The sequence below is a fragment of the Rhyacophila brunnea genome, unplaced genomic scaffold (assembly GCF_057557595.1).
Source record: "Rhyacophila brunnea isolate RB1 unplaced genomic scaffold, BYU_Rbru_1.0 scaffold_24, whole genome shotgun sequence".
NCBI classification, from domain to species: Eukaryota; Metazoa; Arthropoda; class Insecta; order Trichoptera; family Rhyacophilidae; genus Rhyacophila; species Rhyacophila brunnea.
The window spans coordinates 13,839,664-13,855,924 of record NW_028232904.1 but is presented as its reverse complement, the minus strand read 5'-3'; the positions used below and the strand labels follow the sequence as shown (position 1 = coordinate 13,855,924).

The window sequence follows — 16,261 nt, the reverse complement described above, 5'->3', positions numbered from 1 at the left end:
CCTTGGCATTCAGTTGCACGGAAGTTACTGCACTATAAATATATTGTGAGGATCAAATGCTACTAGTTTAATGCGCGTGCTTCCCGTGCTTTTTTGTGAGAGTGAGACATGGGATCTTACAATGGGAGAAAGATCTTGACTTAAACGTTTGTTTTCATTTGATACATTAGTACGTCCGCGGTATAAACACTCGAGCTCGTGACTTGAGATGTTTGTCCTTGGTGACCGGGAGCGTGCCACTCCACGCCCTAGTGGCACGGCCGCTTGGATTCTATCACTGTCGCCAACTCTCTCGAGCAGTCCTACACATACGATCTAGGCACACCGCATGGGAAAAGTGCGGAATATAGCAATGGACCAAAGAAATTGGCTTGGAATTATTATCGTCTTACAAGGTCCATAAAGTGGAAGTTATTTCAATAGCCGTTTTAGTTGAAATAGTAAAGTTGTACACCCTCCTTTTGTGCATGTCTGTTAGTATTATAACTAAATTATAAAAAAAAACGAATTTGGACTACCACCTTAGTATTTTATAGGCTTATAATTGAAAAATAATTACAAGATAAAAAGAACTTTTTATATACAACGTTTTTAAATTTTCTGTTGAATCATATAAACTTGACTTGACTAGATTAAACGATCAAAAAAATTTGTACTTGATAGATTCCCATAGTAACGCACGTATATTTTAATAATTAAGTTGCTAGGACCCCAGTCCAATAGCAACCAATAATAGCGGATTGGATTACGGATTTATTCCGAAATAACTTTTCATACAAAACAGAATTACGAGGGTGGGTCAATAATTCCTTAGAAAAAAGCATTAAAACAGTTTTTATTTTTGTATTTTTTTTTATTTCTCAACCTAATCTCCTTGGAGCTCAATACACTTGGTTAGACGTTTCTCAATATTTTTTAAACCGTCAGAAAAATAAGTTTTCGGAAGGTCCTCAAAATAAGCATTTGTCCGATCGATGACTTCTTCATTTGAAAAAAAACGTTGTCCACTTAGCCATTTTTTTAAGTTTGGGAAAAGGAAAAAGTCACTGGGGGCTAAATCTGGCGAATACGGTGGGTGGTCGACCAATTCGAACTTCAATTCTTCAATTTTAGCCATTGATCGTAAACATGTGTGAACACGGGCATTGTCCTGATGAAAGAGGATTTTTTTCCTGTTTAAATGAGGCCGTTTTTCTTCAATTTTGTTTTTTAGCTGGTCCAATAAAGATGCATAATAATCCCCTGTTATTTTTTTTCCTTTTTCCAAATAGTCAACGAAAATAATTTCACGTGCATCCCAAAATACAGTAGCCATAACCTTACCAGCTGATTTTACGGTTTTCGCCTTCTTTGGACATGGTTTGCCTTCGCAATCCACTGCTTTGACTGTTCTTTCGTCTCGGGAGTATAGTGGTGTATCCATGTTTCATCTACAGTCACAAAGCGACGAAAAAATTCATCCGGATTGCGTTACATGAGCGACAACAGGGCTTTAGAGGCCACCACCCTATTGCGTTTATTGTCGACTGTGAGCAAACGCGGCACCCATCTTGCAGAAATATTTTTCATGCCCAATTTGTCATGTAAAATAGAAATGACGCTACCTTTTGAGATCCCTGTAACCTCAATTATCTCACTCAACTTTAATCTTCGGTCACTTAACACCATATCGTGGATTTTATTGATCATTTCTGGTGTAGTCACCTCTACAGGACGTCCTGAGCGTGGTTCATCATTTGTTGATGTACGACCACGTTTAAATTCATTTAACCAGTTATAAATAGTTGCAAGCGAAGGAGCAGATATGCCGTGAACTAAATCCAACTCATTTTTTATTTCCTTTGCTGTTAACCCTTTTATATTAAAATGTTTAATAACAGCTCTAAACTCAATTTTCTCCATTTTCCATTTTTCCATTTTCCACAAGCAAATTTTTTTTTTAAATGTACGAGAAACACACAACAACCCGACCAATCTGATTGAAACTTCGCAGCATACTGAATCGGTAGTGCCGCTGCATGAAAACAAACCGCTTACAGTACTAGTCGCGCCACCTGTCGGCTTTTCTAAGGACTTATTGACCCACCCTCGTAACTAAAAATGAACTCAATTCTACTTAAAGATGGCTAAAAGTATTAAAAGAATGCATTGGCATCGTGTTCTGATATATTCTAAAAGTTTCAAATGTCTAGCTAGTCGGGAAGTTAGTTAAAAATCAATTACAAGATGTGTAATGGATAAACAACCACCGGACAAATACGAATACGACCTAATAAAAACGTTGTAATAATAAGTTTAAATTCAAATTAGTATTGCACACCACAAAATATAATACGTCCAAATAGAAAGCAATCAAATTAAACTGTAATTTAATAAAATTGAATTTTTCTCCGCCATTTTACCATATAACTAAAAATATACGTATTTTTCGTTTCTAATAACATTTCTTTCTATATTATTAATTGATACTATTATATTAAATTGTTGGATTTTGTGAATTATGTCACCGAAAAATTATATATTATAATCATGGACCTAAAAATGGGGGCTGACAGGGCTTTGACCTGGGAACCCGGGCTTAGGAGGGGCCCGGCGTGATGGATCTACCAGATAAGTGAGATAAACGCACTTTAAAAATTCGCTTCAATAGTAAAAAAGTTACCTGTGGCACTATTTTACTTCAAAGATATTAACATTTTAAGATATGTGGTTATGCGATACAATTTTTGATTATTGTGTGTCAATACTCGATAATTCCATAATTCAAGTAGATGTTTTTAAAAATACGAAAATCACTAAATAATTTTACCTCGAACACCATATGGAAAATGCTTATATAGAGTCACATTGGCTTTAACATTAGCAATAGGTGGGGGGCTCTGCCAAAGATTCTAGCCTGGGGGCCCGTTTCAGGATATGGGGGCCATGATTATAATACACAACATTTAATAATATAGCATGCGTTAACGAAAATAAATGACTTGAAAAAGCCTACAAAAAATATTTACAAAACTTCCCAGTTTATTTGGATCAATGTGCTTTGCCTGAACAAAAAAGTTGATTGATTTTATTTCTTAATAATACGACTATTTTTTTGACCCCGATTACGATGACATAGACTAGTAGTTACAAATCAATGAAACAAAAAGCATTTTTTTTTAAATTTATATCCTTTGTATATCTAAATACCTACGTTAACTTATAAAAACAAACAATAGAGATGAAAAAAAACCCTAGAAACATGCTAGAAAATAAATGTGTAAAAAGTATAGTTTTTCAAGATGGTAGGTACAAAATAAATAAACATGTTTTTATATTATCGTAAAGCTCCATTGTTTGTACATATCAGGTAAGTCCAATGCGCTGGTCGCGGGATGTATCTTGATCGATTGTACCATAAGCTCTCATATAAATTGAGTCTTAACAATGTACAAATAATCTACAATATAATACGAATTCATTGACGTTTTGAAGGGGTAGTATATTAATAGTTATTTTTTTATTTTCTTAGCCAGCTTAGGTGAAACTCATTTTCAAAATCACCTCGTCGTATTTATTGATTCTTATTGCATCACTCATGGCCTGTCACAGGAGTGAGATAAAGAGAGAGTGTGACTCCTCGCGCTTTAAACTGAGGCGTATGACGTATGCGTATGTATTGACGATGAGTGTCCAAAAATAATTAAAAATAAATAGAGTACGTGTCGTTTTTCGATGTTGAAAGACAATTATTAGTGTTGTCAATTATGTTGAAATGTCTGCAACATCATTCAAATATATTACGCTTGTTTAAGTTGAAAAAAGACAATAGAGCAGTATGAATGGTAAATAAATACCAGTTTTTATACTGAATTATGTCACAGCCTACTGGAAGTTGGACATGTCTGATGTATATATTTAGAGGGGTGAAAATGAATTAACACGTAGTAAAATTAAAAAAATAGTAGATAGAAACTGATTAAAATTCCTCGTCTACGTTCTGTATACGTGTCTATGACAGTGCGGCGTCCAATGTCCAATTGTCCTGGCATCCAGTTATCCTATTCCCACCTCGGTACTGTGATGGCTCATAGTTATAACTGCTGTTTACACAATTTTACAGGAGAGCAAAAACGAAATCAGTCTGACAATTTAGTTCATAAGGTACCTATTTTGAAATATTTTATATCAAAAAAAGCGGAATCAGCATCTCAATACAAGCAGTTATATTCATCTGCCATTACAGAACCGACCTGTACCAATAAATTTATACACCTGACGGGCAGGTATTAGATTAATATAAAAGGCTACGAACAGGTACATCAGTGCTATTTTGAGTGAGTGTGTTTAATTACGTTGTCAGTTCCACTATAATCATTGCTAGCTGCGATGCACTATAGCAAGCAGCATTAAACATATAATATAATATTCTGTTTTTAAAAATTGAAAAAAAATTGTATAAAAATATTTTGTCCTGTTTTAAAAACAATCTAAACAAAGATGTTTGACGTTTTTAAATATCATGTGATATTAAGTGTAATTGGGGTGGCTATTGTAAATGCACAAATCCGTAAGTTTTATAATTAACTACTTATATTTTTTATTCAACGAATAATTCACAAGATTTAAGAATGTACCATTCTAATTATTGAACATACATCATTTTGAAAAAGTTATAATGTATGTTTACATAAGTTTTATATTTTGTATGATTTTATATTTTCAATAATAAAAGCCTTAGTTGTATAATATATATTTTTTAATATTCAAAAATCTATTTTGAATAATATGAAACATCGGGACTGCAACCGCGTTAACAACATACAAATTAAAAGGAATACATATAAATTTCTTGTACGGAATGATGTTTGCATCCACATACTTTTTACTCCAGGATTTTTCAAGTTAACTGTGTTCTCAGACTATTCCAAATTGTGTATATTTGAATGAAGAATAATACTAAAACAGATAATAAATATGTTTTATTATTGTTGATATATATATTTTGTTTATCGTAATCACTTAGTATTATAATATTATGTGGTATTTTTTTTCACCATCTTCGGTTCTATGAAGATCATATTATTATGTACCTCCAAGTTATATTAACTCACCAGAAATGTATGTTCGCCACTTGCTCAACCCATTAGGTCCATATTAATATGGATTTTTTAGTTGCCATACACGGAATTCAAATCCGGGACTCACGAAATTATAAGCGAAATTCGATTGCACGAATATTAGTAATATTCGTCGTAATTTTATAAGATACAGTCATTGTTGGCATTCACAAAATATGACAGATAGGGATAGAAAAACGCTAGATTTTTTTGTAATTAAAAAAGTGTCTAGAAACAATCATTTAAAAAATGTGTTAAAATATAAACATTGTATTTTAACGTAATGAAGATCGATGAAGAATTTCATATTTTACAACTAATAAGCTGAGTTAATAAAACTAAGTCATAAAATTAAAAAAAAATGCAGGTAACAAATTCAGTCTTTATTTTATATGTAACATTTTTTAATTTTTTATAAGATAATATTATAAGGTGCAAAAGACCAACATGTTGATTTTCAAATCGAATCTGGTACCTACCTATAGTGTTTTAATTTTATTGTGGAAAACTTTAAGTTGTTTTCGCCATATGCCAGATGCAAGCTAGGCAATAATAATCTGGCAAGAAAATGTAAGAATGCAAACGCTAGATGCAGGTGGCTAAATTGGCTGGAATTTGTTGGACGTAGAGTCAGGCGTCATATTTTTTTTCAATATGTTTGTTTCTGAGATATTTCAAAATCATGTACCTATTAAACATCTGTAAGATGAGAGTAAGATGAGCTGAATTTGATCTTGTTAATCCCATATACGATGGAAAACCACTTAATGAATTAGTATCATGAAATATATTAGTAACAACGAATGGTTCAGGCAACTGACTTTGAAACCAATAGTTTAATGTTTGTCAAACAAGGTCAAATATTAATTTGACCCATCCGGTAGTAAAACAACATAGTATTTCTACTATACTTATACATAACATCGTCAAATTTGCCCAAATCATTGCCCAAAATCATGGGTCTCGGGTTCGAATGCTATGTCTGTTGTTTTTTTTCAATATATTTTAGACCATGATCCCGAAACTAATATGTTTGTTTCTTTGAAAAAATCTGTTATTTATACTTCGTCGCGAGACCGCCATGATTCCAGGATTGTAGAGCCAATAAGAATATATCATCATCATCAGCCGGGGTCAATCCACTGCTAAATGAAAGCTTCTTCTAGCTTCCTCCACTCTTCTATATTCATAGCTCTTTGCTGCTACGTACGATCACCAAAATTTATGAGTTCGTCTATCCAGCGGGTTTAGGGCGTTCCTGTGAACGTTTAGTGACCCTATATAATACAATATAATATGTATATTGTAAAATCAATCACGTCTTAAAGCAAGATGTCAGCATGTATTTTGTGTAATCAAATATTCAAAAAGTAGTTTTAACAATCCATTCTTTCGTGAAATTTGCTTAAAATAATCTCTTTTTTACCATTACCACGTTTTTCTTAGCTCGTATTCTTGTTTGTCCGGTGGTTGTTTATCCAGTACAAATCTTGCAATCAATTTTTAACTAACTTTCCGACTAGCTAGACATTTGAAACTTTTAGAATATATCAGAACACGATACCAATGCATTCTTTTAACACTTTTAGCCATCTTTAAGTAGAATTGAATTCATTTTCAGTTAATTCTGTTTTGTATGAAAAGTTATTTCGGAAGAAATCCGTGATCCAATCCACTAGTATTGGTAGCTAAAGGGGTGGTCCTAGCAACTAAATTATTAATATATACGTGCGTTACTATGTAAATTAAAATGACATTTCAGTATTCTATATTTGTTTGTTTGTTGAAAAATAGCAAAAAAATGATTTTTTTGACAATTGCCTTATTTGTCCTAAATTATTAATACATAGAACTGTCAAGTTTATAATATGATTCAACAGAAAGTTTATAAACGTGGTATATAAAAAGTACTATTTATCTTGTAATTATTTTTGACAATAACAATAACAATAAATGAGATTAACAGAAAAACAAACAATACACCGATATCTGTTCTTTGCTAAAATTATTATACACGGATATATTTTTATATAACGAAACAAATTTAGAGTAGGAAACTATCAATATAAATAATATTAAAACCAAGGATGTTATACTGCTTAAATTATACGGTAGAGTGATTTCTCTCGTCTTCAGAGTTATCACTCAAGGGCTCTAATCCCGCTACTAACTCAACATACTTAACATTATTTAATTATTTGAATTAAAAACATTATAGCATAATTGGTAGATATTATGTATGTAATTTTAATATTTTCCAAATTTTAAAGTCTGAAGTGTGCATGGGTCTTCTCTTCTGTAACTATAACTAGTACAAATTCTAATGGATTCAAGCTCTGTACTATTCCATTTAAGTCGTTTTTTGCGACCTGGATTTCGCCTTTCGGCATCTTTAGGCACCGTGTACACTCACCAAAGGTAAACACACACTGACATCGAATACTCTTTACTCTAGCTTACATAATAAATCAATGCAATAAAGTAGGTTAAAACCCCATTACCTACCTATCAACCAAAAATACAATAAACAAATTATGACTAGTTGAAGTGTCAGTTAAAAACCTAATTAGTAAAAACCTATCTTATTAATAACAATACACTCGATAGCATATTATTATAAATCGTGAAAACCTAATAATAGATCATTATTCTTTATAAACAATAAAAATACTACACTCACAAAGGTGTAAATCGTCAATTCTAAGAAAAATAATTAACGGGGTTAACTAATGAAATATTAGTCTTTAATAATACTCTTACATGGTACCTACTTTTTTATAACATTATTTAATTTTTTTTTTTAAAAAAACATATAAACTCACCTAATATACACCTATACATACCTAAATCCTCATCCATACATTAATATTAAAAACTAGTACAATTTTGTGGTAGTTTCTTAAAAATATAATGGAAAGCACAATTCGTTGGAAAGTTTTAGAAGTCTTTAGAAGTGACTTCATTAATTATTGTTAACTATTGAAATAACACTTTTACACACGCAAAACATTTTCATTGGCAAAAGTGAAAAATAAAATATAAAGATACAAAATTAGGTAAACACTTTATAAGGGGGTTTTAGGCATCTGTGTTTGTTATTCTACATGAGGCAAATTCTTAAATTATAGACGCCGGCATATCGTTTGTAATAATTGACGAAAATTAATATATATTTTCGAGCCTCTATTTCACATAGTTTATAAATATTGTAATACAAAATTTAGACCCGTTTCGTTTGAATAGATGATTATTTTTCAACCATTAGAAAAGGAGTAGACAGGTTTTACAAGTCATTTTACTATGGTATTAAATAGTTGCATATCTGTGTATTTTTTTTATTCGATAGACAATTTTATAAAAAGCCGAATACGAGGTACGTACTTAACTTTGGATTAATATATTAGTTCTTGTCATACATTAAAAATATTTAACAAACCAAGCTTAAAAACGTAATTGTTAAATTTTATCTGCACTTTATTTGTTATTAAAAACGTTGTACATAGTTAAGGGGAAGTGTAATAAGTAATTTAAGCATCTTATGATGAATTACAATTAAATACAATTTACTCTGACTTAACACAACTGGAAAAAACGGTATAAATTACTTGATAAAACATTTATATTGGAACACAGTTGTTAGAATGGTAAAAGATAATTAATTGAGTTGCTAAAAATTGAAAAAAATACAACCGCACAGCAGGGCTATTCTAACAGATCACCCAACTCTAAAATCCATAAAAAGTGATAAATATGGTATGTCGTATTTAGACATTTAATTATCCCGGGAAATTAACTGTCTGGCGTGATATTACAACGTTTTTTTTAGTTCGTATTCTTATTTGTCCGGTGGTTCTTTGTCCGGTACAAATCTTGCAATCAATTTTAACTTACTTCCCGACTAGCTAGACATTTGAAACTTTTAGAATATATTAGAACACGATGCCAATGCATTTTTAAAATACTTTTAGCCATCTTCAAGTAGAATTGAATTCATTTTCAGCTAATTCTGTTTTGTATAAAAAGTTATTTCGACACCATTATCGTCCTAGCAACTAAATTATTAATATATGGGCATTTTTGCCAAAGTTTGTACATTGCATTTTTGGCATGTCCCATGACTTTGATTGATTATTTCATAGTTATTATATTATAGAATATTGGAAAGTTATGTATTTTTAACATGAAAATTTATTAATTTACTATATTCGATCAGTTAAATACAACTGTTTGACCTGTATATATTTTTAATTGATTATTTAGATCGAAAGGTAGTGTGTTTTTACCATGTCCCACTCTTAAATTCAAATAAACAAAGTCTGATTTCGTCATTAATTCTGAGTGTGTAAAATTAAATTCGTAGTGTCTTCAACAGCTTATATTATATATTTTTGGAAAATATACAGTTTTTCCGTAAATTTTGAGCAATATTGAAAAAAATCACGTTTAAAGTGTGTCCCAGGATATTTAAAAAAGTGGAATTCCACATTCCGTTACCATGATTTTAGCATGAAGGCGAAAATTAAATTGTTGGTGTGTGTCGGTATCGCTATCGGAACAGGTTGCTTTCTGGGCTGGTGATTTATGAAGTTCCACTACTGTTACCACGATTTGTAAGGTAAGAAATCACATATTTCTATTTCACATACTATACATATGGAGCTTATCTTTCATACTACAGATATAATAAAACATATCGCAGGTTTAACAATAAAACAGAGCTAAATTTTGGCTTCAACCACTTCTAAAACAGAATCCATTACTTCCACTCCGAAACTATATTGGTGGTAACGTATATGTGGAATGTAAAAGTAACGAAATGGAATGCATAAAGTTGGGTTTACATTGTGTGTTTAGTTCTTTATAGATTATAAAAACTTTTATTTTGTCTGTTCGTATGAAAAACCAAAATATTTTCATTAAAAAATATAGAAAATAACCTGACTATATAATAAAGATTAAAAAAGATTAAAAAAGTATGTGATATATCAGAATACGCAAAACTAGCGCAGATAAAAGTATGGAGAGATACAAAAACAACAGAAGTAAAAGAAAAAACACCAGACTGAAATAATTGCGAGACAAGTACTGGCTCTGTCATACTCTTTCTGTTATACGCCACCAAAATTTTAAAACTTCTCCATACATTTTAGGCATAGAAATTTATAAAAATGTATGAAAAAGAATTTTTTTGTCACGTTTAACAGAAATGTGTACCCTATTAGATTTAATACCTGGAACTGTAGGTATTCGCGAAATGTCAGAAAAGTACGTTTTGATTACAATCAATCTGTATAGCTACATTTTATGTTGATGAATACAAGTAAATTTCAAGACAACATACAGTCGAACTTGGTTATTACGAGAAAGATGGGACCGTCTGAATTTGCTTGTTATAAGCGTTACTCGTTATATCAGAGAATAGGTATTTTTAAATGAGCATGTCACATTACACAAAAAGTCAAAAATAAAAAATTTGGAAACCATCGTAAAAATCCCCGAAACGAGCATGGTATTCATAAACTACAAAAGAAGTTGTTTATTATAATGAATTCTAGTAGATACTTACGAACTTCACAAACCTTGGATTTTTCAACCATATGCGTGGATACTTTTTTATTATTGTCGGCGAAACACCAATAAGGTAGGTACTTAGACACTTTACTAGTGTCATAAACGTAATCCGACCCCGGCGGCATCCTGTCCAATCGGATTTTATTGCTTAAGGTCGAAATGTTTTAAAACAATCGACACATTAACAGTATTTTAGCTCGGTATATCCGATAAGTTGCTCGTTATAACAGTGAATAAATTAAATGTATGGCGAAAATCATAAACCAAATGTCAACAAATGTTTCCTTATTACATCCGAGATCTCGCTATGTCCAAAATCGTAATAACCGAGTTCGATTGTAATTATTTTCGTAAAAGTTATATACTCCGTGCCGCGCTAGAAACTCGCGTCCGAATCCCTTGCTGATTTAATTTTTTTCATATATTGTTAATTTGCTTTAAAATATTTTTTATCTGAGTTACAAATAATATAAATGCCAAATAAAAGTTATGGTAATGTATAGTGTGTCAAAATTATTACCTACCTTATTTTACTAGTATTGTGAAATTTATTATAAAATATGTCTATTTTAGTGATTAAGTTTGATTTGTTTTGTTATTGTGACGCACGTTGAATATATATCTGACTATCAAAAAATTCAAATAAATTTCATAAAACAAAAATTTGTTTTTATGGTAACATGTAACTTTAGCTTTAAAAATTACACTCCGTTACCATTTCGTTCCATTCCGAAAATGTCCCCAAAAAAGTTGAACGTTAACTATTTTTCATTTGATTATTAAATAACGAAACATATATATTTTTCAAATAAAATTTAGTAAAAGTGATTACTGTCTTTAAAAAAATAGCAGAACGAACATTGATTAGTTTTTTCAAATACTAAAGGAAAAATGCTCTGCCATTATAGACATAGGGTAACGGAGTGGAACGAAATGTGCCCATGTATTAAAATTCAATAATATTTTTTGACTATTTGTACTTTTATTTTTAAGTGTATGGTTTTTTTAATCTAATAGAGCTCTTTTAAGTGATAAAAAGTGTCTCATTCATGTTTTATAAGCTTAGTTTCGTAGTCACGGAACGGAAATTTATTATGCCGAATGTCATAAAAAAAAATGATATAAATATTGTATTAATCAATATTTTGCTGAAAAATTGCTATCACCAATTCAGCAATAGAACAAGGCTAGCTTTATAAAAATGGTTAATTTGAGTGAAAAAATAATATTACCCAAATTTCAAACATGTACAAACTTTGGCGAAAATGCCCATATACGTGCGTTACTATGGAAATCAATATGAAATGTCAAGTACAATTTTTTTTGATCGTTTAAGCTAGTCAAGTCAAGTTTATATGGTTCAACAGAATTTAAGAACGTTGTATATAAAAAGTTCTTTTTATCTTGTAATTATTCTTTAATACGGCTGCCTATTATAGTTAACCGCGGACTCCAATTGGATAAACAGTCAAACTTAAGTCTTAAGCCTCTAAGTCTTAAACCTCTTAAGATAACATTTTGACATATTTTATAATGAGGAAATAGTAGTTGTACCAAATTTGGTGACCTTTATTGATTCGCTACACTTTTTGTGAACAGCTTTTCAAACAGTTTTTATAAAAGTGCCAGTAAAGGTAATATTATATTCAACTTAAATCTAATACATCTTAAAATATGTACACAAAACAAACCAAAACAAAAAACAATGTTAATTATTCAAAAAGAATTAAACCATGTTCTAACAACAGTATTTACATATTATTTAAATTCGATATAGTTCAGCGGCAAAATAAAACACATTAATTAATTACGAGGGTGGGTCAATAAGTCCTTAGAAAAGCCGACAGGTGGCGCGACTAGTACTGTGGGTGGTTTGTTTTCATGCAGCGGCACTACCGATTCAGTATGCTGCGAAGTTTCAATCAGATTGGTCGGGTTGTTGTGTGTTTCTCGTACATTAAAAAAAAAATTTGCTTGTGGAAAATGGAAAAATGGAAAATGGAGAAAATTGAGTTTAGAGCTGTTATTAAACATTTTAATATAAAAGGGTTAACAGCAAAGGAAATAAAAAATGAGTTGGATTTAGTTTACGGCATATCTGCTCCTTCACTTGCAACTATTTATAACTGGTTAAATGAATTTAAACGTGGTCGTACATCAACAAAGGATAAACCACGCTCAGGACGTCCTGTAGAGGTGACTACACCAGAAATGATCAATAAAATCCACGATATGGTGTTAAGTGACCGAAGATTAAAGTTGAGTGAGATAATTGAGGTTACAGGGATCTCAAAGAGTAGCGTCATTTCTATTTTACATGACAAATTGGGCATGAAAAAAATTTCTGCAAGATGGGTGCCGCGTTTGCTCACAGTCGACAATAAACGCAATAGGGTGGTGGCCTCTAAAGCCCTGTTGTCGCTCATGCAACGCAATCCGGATAAATTTTTTCGTCGCTTTGTGACTGTAGATGAAACATGGATACACCACTATACTCCCGAGACGAAAGAACAGTCAAAGCAGTGGATTGCGAAAGGCGAACCATGTCCAAAGAAGGCGAAAACCGTAAAATCAGCTGGTAAGGTTATGGCTACTGTATTTTGGGATGCACGTGGAATTATTTTCGTTGACTATTTGGAAAAAGGAAAAACAATAACAGGGGATTATTATGCATATTTATTGGACCAGCTAAAAAACAAAATTGAAGAAAAACGGCCTCATTTAAACAGGAAAAAAATCCTCTTTCATCAGGACAATGCCCGTGTTCACACATGTTTACGATCAATGGCTAAAATTGAAGAATTGAAGTTTGAATTGGTCGACCACCCACCGTATTCGCCAGATTTAGCCCCCAGTGACTTTTTCCTTTTCCCAAACTTAAAAAAATGGCTAAGTGGACAACGTTTTTTTTCAAATGAAGAAGTCATCGATCGGACAAATGCTTATTTTGAAGACCTTCCGAAAACTTATTTTTCTGACGGTTTAAAAAAAATTGAGAAACGTCTAACCAAGTGTATTGAGCTCCAAGGAGATTATGTTGAGAAATAAAAAAAAAATACAAAAATAAAAACTGTTTTAATGCTTTTTTCTAAGGAATTATTGACCCACCCTCGTATATTCGTCAAAAAACTCACTTAGCATATTTTTAAAACATTATTTGGTTCATCAGTGTTAGGGATTTCAATACCGCTATTTAAAAACCGGTATTCCAGTATTTATCAATACCAAAATACCGGTTTCAAAAATCCAAAATACCGGAATTTTCGTTAATAAGAAAGCACACTCGTTAACGTCTTTGAAAATGAATTATAAGTTATGAGCTGCTAAAATGCAAATATATTGAGTGAATCCAACAGAGGTGAAAAAATAATAAAACAAATTTCATCAAATAAATTTATATAAGCAATTGTCGCAATGAATTATCATAATATTATTTCGAAATAGAAAAAATCCGTGACAAAAATGTTTAATTATTCTATAAGCGTTGAATTTAAGAAGCTTTTCCTGCAGCCGGATTTGCACTTGATAGACTTTTGAGGGCTTTATTTAAAATTATCAATATATTCAAATTATTTGTAAAAAAATCAAGTACGTGTACGTGTACGTGTACGTTTACGTGTTTTGTCTTTGTTATGGTATTCCAGACTCAATTATTGTTGTAAATTAACTGCTGTATAATCCTCACCGAGTCTTAGTAAAGTCTTCTGACCTTGCCGAGCTTCGCTGAACTGGTTTATATATCAAATGGAAACGCCTTTCTCAATGTGGTTCTTTCTCATCCATAATGTTTCTATTTTTTGGTTGATTGTGTATGTCGCCTAACGTTACGGTACACTATCCCTATTATAATTACTCTTATATCTATTGGATACCGCAATATTTAAAAAATATGTAAACGCCACTTTATTGATTTTTAACGGCCCACATGCCCAAAGTAGGTCAAAATGGAGTTTTTATGGCATTGTCAAAGCATTAGCCTAAACATTTCTTAAACGTTGTAGATAATCTATTTACCTATATAGATTTGAAGCATTATTATTCATTATATTTATTTTAAACATTTGATGACTGCATAAAGTATTTTTATTACAAAAAATAGTATTTTTTTAAACCTCTCGCTCTAATCGAGTGCTTAAAGTCAGACAACGTTATCTACAAAAAAGTGTTTTGCGGCAAAATAAAACACATTAAATATTGTACTGCAATCATTTGTCAAACTTTTATGAGAGTATCCTGTTATTTGTTTTCTTTCATGACCCGATTAGATTAAACAATTGATTTGCGTGTCAGTATATATATTTAAAATTTTGAATTATTTGCGTTCATGTGTGTGTTTAATACGTCTTCTCCCTGTCTTCCTGTCATCATCATCATTTATGGCTCTACAACTCTTGGCGGGTTTTGGCCTTTTCTCTATCCTGGATGATCCAGCGCCGACACTCTCCAGTTGCTTAGGTAAAGCATTTTTAAATGTCCCGTGGCGCAGTCCAGCTATTAAATTTCAGCCGTCCAGGTCTTCTCTAAAATAAATAATAAAAATAATAATTATGCTAGTTATTTATAATGCTGTTTACTGTGACCTAATCTGCACTTCAAAACTGCACTATAAATAAACATGTGCAATGGCATATGAAGTTTCTAATTGCAAAACTCGTTAAATTAAAAAAAGAAAAAGGATTTTCGCGTATTTTTATTTTTCAAGACATATTATTTATATTCAATTCAATTCAATTCAATTCAATTTATTTATTTTTACATATTGTAGAAATTACAAATAATAAGTTTAAGACGTTCACAACATGACATAAAAAAGAGATAACAGTAGAAATAAATGTACATACAAAAATATTAATTATATAGGTACATGGAAATACACCGGATGAGTTAAGCAGACCCTATTTAAAAAATTTATAAAATAACGTCCACCTATACTCATCCTCACGTAGATGGAATATATCAACACCCGAAGCAATTTCATTGAACATAGTTATCACCCTCCCAATTGGCATTACCAGTGGCAGGTTGGTTCTGCACCTTGGGAGAATAAACAACTGATGTTCTCTATTTCTAAGATAGTTATCAGGGACACACAGGTCAACACTGCCCAAAATGGCAGATTTCTAATTTATACCTCGTATAAGTCGAAAAAAATACGTAGCTAAATAAAGATTTATTCTAAATTGCAAACTGCAGTATGTAAGCATGCCTAAGAGAAAGTCAGTTGGATAAAGCCACTAATAGTATCCATAAAACCTCAAATAAAAGAGTCTCAAGAATTTCTTCTGAACCCTCTCCACCATAAAGCCATACTTTAACTGATGCGGTGCCCAAACAATAGACCCACTCCCAAGTCTGCTTCGAACTAAATAATTAAATAAAAGTTTTAATACCGTAACATCCGAAGTACGCATGACGAAGCCCAACATTTTAAGCGCCTTGTTACAAATGGTAACTATATGGCTAATAAATGTCAGTTTACTCTCAAACGTAATGCCAAGATCCCTTACAGATGATATTCGTGATATAACTCTGCCATGCATCGAGTATTGGAAAAACAACACTTTTGAGGCTCTGGTAAACGACAAAAGATT

At 31.5% G+C, this 16,261-nt stretch overlaps 1 protein-coding gene across 1 annotated transcript in view; it reads left to right on the top strand.

Moving 5' to 3' along the window:
* The first annotated feature begins 4,340 nt into the window (after window positions 1-4,340).
* Window positions 4,341-16,261, top strand: part of LOC147069078 (protein takeout-like) — a 49,609-nt gene continuing 37,688 nt past the window's right edge. The window contains exon 1 of the mRNA XM_085951285.1: window positions 4,341-4,549. Within this exon, the coding sequence (XP_085807411.1) occupies window positions 4,480-4,549 (70 nt within the window). The 5' untranslated portion in view covers window positions 4,341-4,479. The remainder of the gene's footprint in view (window positions 4,550-16,261) is intronic.